At 35.9% G+C, this 7,305-nt stretch overlaps 1 protein-coding gene across 1 annotated transcript; it reads left to right on the top strand.

Moving 5' to 3' along the window:
* The first annotated feature begins 2,706 nt into the window (after positions 1 to 2,706).
* On the top strand, positions 2,707 to 4,229 carry LOC107469824 (chlorophyll a-b binding protein CP26, chloroplastic-like). Its single transcript, XM_016089200.3, has 4 exons — positions 2,707 to 2,908; positions 3,338 to 3,422; positions 3,955 to 4,042; positions 4,092 to 4,229. The coding sequence occupies exons 1-4, from the start codon at positions 2,707 to 2,709 to the stop codon at positions 4,227 to 4,229; spliced, it is 513 nt and encodes a 170-aa protein (XP_015944686.2).
* Positions 4,230 to 7,305: the final 3,076 nt, after the last annotated feature.

Genomic DNA, 7,305 nt, shown 5'->3' with positions numbered 1-7,305 from the left:
CAGTTCCACACATATTCTTTGATCTGCTGTTGCATACTTGGCCAATAGAAATTTGAGCATATTCTGTCAATTGTTTTAGCAGAACCGGAATGCCCCCTATGGCACTATCATGATATTCCTTGAGGATTAATTGAATAAGAGAGCTTTGTTGAGGAATAACCACCCTATTTTTCCACAGCAGTAACCCATTCTTACAAGAATAATTTTCATCAGTTGTTGTCTTCTCTCTACACTTCAGCAAGAGTTCCTTAAGAGAGCCATCATTCTCTAAGTCGTTTTTAAGTGTCTGCAGCCAACTCAGATCCGGGCAAGACCAAGCGGCATAGTAGCATCTAGATAAAGCATCAGCAGCAACATTTTCTATTCACGGTTTATATTGGATTTCAAAATTAAATCCCACAAACTTGTGCAGCCATTTCTGCTGTTCTGTTGTGCTCAGACTCTTTTCTAGCAGAGCCTTCAAACTTTGTTGGTCTGTTTTGATGACAAATCTCTTACCCAACAAAAAATGCCAAAATTTTGCAATGGCTTCAGTGATTGCATATAATTCCCTGGTATAAGCCAATTGACATTGCATGGTTGGGGACAATTTCTTTGAGAAATAAGCAATAGAGTGTTTACCTTGGCTTAGAACAGCCCCTATTCCCAGCCCAGATGCATCTGTCTCCACCTCAAAAGGTAATTCAAAATTTGGTAAAGCCAAAACTGGCTCTGAAGTAATAGCTTTCTTTAGTTTCAAGAAGGCTTCCTCAACATCATTATCTAAGAAAAAAGCATCCTTCTTTAAAAGATTGGTCCATGGGGCTGCCAAAGAAGCATAACCTTTGATGAACCTTCGATAATAACCTATCAAGCCTAAGAATCCTCGCAATTGTTTCATATTCTTAGGTACTTGCCACTCTTCCACAGCTTAGTAAGGGAAGTATAAGTAAGTAAGGAGCAAGAATAATAAGGGGAGTGATGATGCTCGAATCAGTGCCTTCAACCGTGTACAATTTGTACCTGAGTGAGGAAGATAGGATTAGAGAATGCAGGTAAGGAAAGAAAGAAAAAATGTTGCCAGAGGAGGTACAGAGATGACAGAGGGAGAGAGAAATTGAATTACCAAAATTTGCCTAACAAACATAGTCACGCAGCCAAGTATTAGAGCATTTCTTTCTGCTGCCTCTCCTCAGCTGCTCAACCGCATCTGCTACCAAGTGTCCCTTTTGCATAACAGAATTTATCTTGTATTCAGTTCCAAGTTTTCCCCTCATTGCTTGGTCAGCCTCTAATTCCATTTTTCTTAATTTGCTCGTGATAGCCTCTAACAAGGATGACATCCCCGGAAAGCACGACGTTCCTGTTCGTTGTGTTGAGTACTCCTACGCCGCAGGTTTCTCTCACTCTCTACTCTTCATCTAGCTACTCGGTAATTAATTAGTCAAATTAGGAACTATATCCTAGTTACTCTCCAGTATCTTATTAGCAATTAAGTTGTTACTCACATGATTAAATACACTAAGCTGGTTGTAGTACGTGTTTGCTTTGTCTTTCAGATCTAATGCTTAGTGCTGACAAATCGAAAATGAACCATGTGTGCTTTCTAGCTTAATTGATGCTTCTAAACTTTTTTTTCTAAACTAGGATTAAGTTCTAAGCTTTGTTATTATAGTTTATAATGCTAGATTCGTTCAGAACTTATTATTATAATTTATAAGGTTGATTTGTTGTTCTGAACTTTTGAATATTGTTGATTTTGTTCTCTTTGTTTGGTTCTGATATGTTTTGATTTTAATTACATATAATGGTGATTTGTTCTCCAAGTTTGGGTTTGATTTGTTCTTAATTTAATTAAAATATGTTCTGATTATTGTTGCTTTGTTCTCCTTGTTTGTTTTTTATTTATTCTGATTTTAATTGAAACATGTTCAGATTATTGTTGATTTGTTATCCTATTTGGTTCTAATTTTAGTTGTGCAAATTTTGATATGTTTTAGAGATTTATTTGTTCTTTATCAAATTATGGATTTGGACGGTTTTGATTTGGTGTAACATGATCAGCTTTACCACTTCCTTGTGAGGAGAACCGGCAGCAATTTCAATGTTGTGATACTAAAGGGCAAGGTTTGTTTTTTCCTCTCTTATCTTTCTCAGTGGTAAGATTACTGTTGGTCTTCCTTCTTTATATGTTGAAAATCCAGTGTGTGATTAAGCTTGATTAAATTCAGCTAGAGCTCATTAATCTTTGTGATCAGTTCTGTCCAAATAGATTATTAATTTGCTTGTGTATGATTAAACCTTGTTACTTTGTGAAAGAATGAACAAATTAATAGCCTTAATTTGCTTCTGTTTTGCTTGCCATTTAGGTTCACTAATCCATCTTCATTAAACACAATGTAATAAGTGCCTCACTGCCTTGCATGTAATTATTTGCAGTTTTTAATTTATCTCAGAGTTCCACTGACTCACCGATTCCAACCATCAAAACCCTAACTCGGATCCGTACCCTACAATATGGCTTCCGGTAATCACCTCCTCCTACTTATTTTTCTAATCTATTTTTTCAATTTTAATAAGCTTGGATTTTTATTTTTTATTTTAGTGCATTGAAAACCCTATCTGAACTAAGCAGTGAAGCACACATCTGGCTTGAGAAGCTTGATCTTGATGAGACTCAAATCACACATCTGCCAAAAGAGGTCCAGAAGATATTGAGGTTAGAACATGGCTTCAATTGGGATGTCAGAGATGCTTGAAAACCCCATCAAGCTGAATGGTGTAGCAAGGTCAGCACCATCAGCTTCTAGCCCTGCCACCTTCGAGACTGCGGCTCTCTTTGGTAAGAAGAAGGCAGCACCCCCTCCTCCTTTAAAGAAAGCTAATGCTGTTGTCACTCCTGCCAATGATGAACTCACCAAGTGGTATGGTAAGTGGTTGCTCCTATCTTCACATCCTTTCTTTCTTTTGTTCTTACCATATCTAATCTAGTTAGAAAAACTTCTACATGAACTACTTTTTATTAAATTACAAGTATTCTTTTAGCGGAAATTCAGTATAGAATATGCAAATAAACTGAGAGAATCAAAGTAGCTAACAAGTCCATAGAGTATAGACATGGTTGTGTTCTTTTGACAATGTAATTTGTTGAAATATGGTACAGAGAATGGAAGAGAAGGAACTAACAAAGTTTGACTTAGCAGTAAGAGGAGGGTAACTTATTGCTATAACCTATAATCTCCTAATTAGTCCTAACGAAGTTCTTGTAATGAACTAACAAAGTTTTTTTTTATATACTCTAGTTGTACAATTCAAGGTAGGAAACTAGTTTCTGATCATTGCTTCCATTTGGTGATAGGTCCTGACAGAAGGATCTTCTTACCAGAGGGTCTCTTGGACCGATCCAAGATCCCAACATACTTGACTGGAGAAGTGCCCGGAGAGTATGGATTCTTCTCTAGCTAGTCCCATATTTGAAGTATACTGGTTGATCCCTTTTTTCTGATGTTAAATTGCTCTCTAGTATGCTTGGCAAGTAAATTCACTTTATTGAATGGGAATGATCATCTTTCTTGTTCCAGAATTGGTTTCAAGTAGAAAATGAATGTATATATGCATGCATTAAAAGATGAACAAAGAACTATATCTCTGTTCTCTCCTTGTTTAAGTGAATGCTCATTAGCTCAGGAGCTTGTATTAGAAAATTTACTCATAATTAATGAGACTGAGCTTATATTTATGCAGTATAATTGAATGGTTTTGCAAGATTCTGGCTGAAGTTGAAAACCTTGCTGCTAATTGTAATGAGACTAAGCTTATATTTAAAAAATTGGCTTATTTTCTTAATTTTTCTTTTTCATTTCCTTGGACATAAGTTGGCTTATTAGTCAAGGCAATCAAGTTTATGTATCTAGCTTACTTGTATATGTTCACTTTTAGTTGCTAGAATTCCTTAGTTATATTTCCATATTTCAGGCTTTGGCATCGTACCTCGTTAAACTTCATGCAAAATGTAGTTAATGGATACCAGAGTCCTGTAATAGTTGTTACCAAAGGATGCCAGGTGAATTTTTTAGTTGATAGTTTATTTAATGCTTTATTGTCATAATGAGTTCTTCCTTATTTCTTCCTCCAACTACTTGGAACTTCTCGCAAATCTCTTGGACCGTGAAAATTGGTCACTGGTTCAATTCATGTCATTTTCTTACAGTGGATATGGCACCTCCAGCTTGCAACAAGTAAACAACTAAACTATTCTTGGTATTACCATTCTTGTGATTGTTGCTCTAGAATATTACATTACAATTTGCAATTCAGTGTAGTACCACTAACGATTAGCTCAAGAAATTATCTTTTGTAGGTAAAAAAGTTCACAAATCTTCTAGAAACGATTATGTATGATCTAAGGAAAGGAAGTTTAAGAGGGCTAGAGGAAGGAGGAACAGCAAAGAAAATAGATTTTAAGTTGTATTGTTTCTGTATGTTTTCAACTTTTAGTTTTGGAATTCGAACTCGAGATTTATTTTGTATTTGAGTATTAGTTTTTTAATGTACAAAATAATTATCGCAGAAATTATGTCACTAATTATTGTTTGATTTATGTTGTACTAAAAATTGCATACTATATTTGTAGGTTTGGTAATAAAAGAGGATTTAAAATTTATATTTTGCAGGTAAAAATAAGAAAAAGGATTTTTTTTAAATTTTATAAGGCTATTGCCACGCTTTTAAAGTGTGTCCGTATAACTGGCTATCGCCACGCTTTAAAAAGTGTAGCCATATCTTTTCCTATCGGCACGTTTTTAAAGAGTACCCAAAACAAACATTCTGGGACGCTTTTTAAGCGTACTTATAGGTTAAGACCTATGGCCATGCATTTTAAGCGTGGCAAGAGATAAAAGCGTGCAAACAAAAAAAGCGTGCTGATAGATCCACAAAAGTGTGGCGATAGAGCAACCGGCATGCTGGCAGATGTGACCCTTTCAAAAGCGTGCCGAAAGACCAAAAAGCGTGCCGAAAAGCTATCTGCACGCTTTTTTTGCACTTTTCGGCACGCTTTTAAAGCATGACAGAAAGCTTATTTTCTTGTAGTGGATGAAAAACAAAGTTTTAGAAGGCATGACTAGAGGATATTAGAGTGGATTAACCCTAGACACCTGAGTGATTAGAGTGCATATACACTTCCAGTGAGAGTTCAATGCTTGACTCTATATTCCCGGCTTTAATGAGATATCTTCTTACAAGTTTAATTACATCTTATTGTGTGATTTGAATTAGTGGAACCTGATTTTTGTTTGTCTTGGAGAGCTTGTTCATTTTTAACCAAGTAGGTAGAAACATCTTAGCGTATAGTTGCATTCATATACATAGGTTGCATTACATTGCATGAGTCTTATTTTCCCCATTCATTCTTTTGGTCTCCTTGAGCTTAGTGTGAGGACATGCTAATGTTTAAGTGTGGAGAGATTGATAAACTACTATTTTATGGTTTATCTTGTGCTAAATTGAGTAGGTTTTTATCAGTTCTTTGCACACTTATTCATGTAATTTGCATGTTTTATATTTGCCTTCCTAATTTTGTGCTATGATTGAAAACTTGCTTCTTAAGCATTTAAATTGTCAATTCTTAATTCTCCTTTATACCATTCAATGCTGTGATCTGTGTGTTAAGAAATTTCAAGCTTTATAGGGCGGGAATGGCTTAGAGGATGAAAGAAAGCTTGCAAAGACGAAAGGAACACAAGAAACTAAGGAGCTGACCAGTGAGGATCGACGCGCACACATGGCTCAGGCGTGCGCCTGACTTGGTGCATTCCACAGTGACGCGTATGCGTAATTGGCACGTACGCATGACAAGCGAAGTCGTACATCGACACGTACACGTGACTAACGCGTATGCGTGACACGCGCAGAAGGAAATTGATGCATACGTGTGACTGGTGCGTACGCGTGACGTGCGTCACGTGTTACGACTGCAGAAGACGCTGGGGTGATTTCGGGCTAAGTTTGGACCCAGTTTTTGGCCCAGAAACACAGACTAGAGCCAGAGGACAGCAGAGATTCAAGGCAGATTCTCATTCACTAGTTTTAGTTTTAGTTTTTGAATCTTGGAGATAATATACTACTTCCTCTAGGGTTCTTCACATTCATAGATTTTCTAGTTTTATGCTTTTAGATTGGATAATGAGAAGAGTTACTACCTCCATTGAAGTCTCTATCATTATAGTTGCTTTCTTATTTCCTTACTCTTTTAATTCCCATTTACTTTGTTCAGAGTTACATATGGATGTCTTTGGTTTTGGAAAGTATTAATGCAAGAGTTATTTCTACATTTAATTTCATTATTTGTTTGAATATCATCTTCCCTTAATTTATTATTTCAAAAATAGCTCTTACTAAATTAATTTTAATTACCATGTCTCCTTTCTACTCCCTTTATATGCTTGCGAAAATGGCATCCATGTCAATGGAGTAGGCTCCTAACTTGACTTTGGAGTTGATTAATAGGAGACCCTTGAGTTGGAATACTCAAGTGTTAATTTGTAATTAGAAGTTGTTGGCTGACTCTCTAGTCACTAACTCTAATCCTTCCCTAGGAGAGGATTAGGACTTGTGAATCAGAGTTAGTTTAGTTACTTGACTTTCCTTTATTCGGTAAAGTATAACTAAGTAGAAACAATAACCTCTTACCATTACACTTGGAACAATTCAACAAGGATAGAACCTCCGATTAATCTTCTCCTAGTCAAGGCTTTTTATTTCAATTACATAAAACCTCTTGTTAATTTTTATTGCTTTAATTTATAATCATTTGCTTTCTCATTCCCCAACTCTAAAATTTCTCAGACAATTTCTGACCAATAAATTGCACTCTTTTGTCAACTCGTTGGGAGACGATCTGGAAATTCTACTCCCAGTATTTTATTCTTAAATTGTGGCAACACTTTCTAAATTGATAAGCGGAATTTTCGTCTGTTAAGAACTGTACTTGCAACATTAATTCCATTATAAATTCTTAATCGGCATTTTTTCCGCCTGTCACAACTCATTGATCTATTGGCAATCATGAGTGATTGAATTCCAATTTCTTGGCAATTCAATCTATCTACTCTTGAACAATTGCTAATTCCTTGATCTAATTGCTCATGAGAAGAGATGAAGCTTGGTCACTGATTATACCACACACTCTTCTAGATCCAAGTATTGGGAGAATTATATGTCACTATATCCGACCAACCCCAAAACTTGTCAAGTATGAGAAAGATTTTCTAGCATGATTCCATAATTCCTTTTCCAAGGATCAAATAGAATCCATGTATATTTAAT

The sequence above is a fragment of the Arachis duranensis genome, chromosome 10 (assembly GCF_000817695.3).
Source record: "Arachis duranensis cultivar V14167 chromosome 10, aradu.V14167.gnm2.J7QH, whole genome shotgun sequence".
Taxonomy (NCBI): domain Eukaryota; kingdom Viridiplantae; phylum Streptophyta; class Magnoliopsida; order Fabales; family Fabaceae; genus Arachis; species Arachis duranensis.
This window is presented reverse-complemented; position numbering and strand designations above follow the sequence as displayed.

What these genes read in the sequence shown, in the direction of transcription:
- LOC107469824 (XM_016089200.3), top strand. Translation starts at nt 2,707, where the DNA reads ATGGCTTCAATTGGGATGTCAGAGATGCTTGAAAACCCCATCAAGCTG. An exon ending in ACTGGAGAAGTGCCCGGAGA is followed by an intron (nt 3,423 to 3,954) that starts GTATGGATTCTT and finishes TCCATATTTCAG; the next exon opens with GCTTTGGCATCGTACCTCGT. An exon ending in TTGTTACCAAAGGATGCCAG is followed by an intron (nt 4,043 to 4,091) that starts GTGAATTTTTTA and finishes TGTCATAATGAG; the next exon opens with TTCTTCCTTATTTCTTCCTC.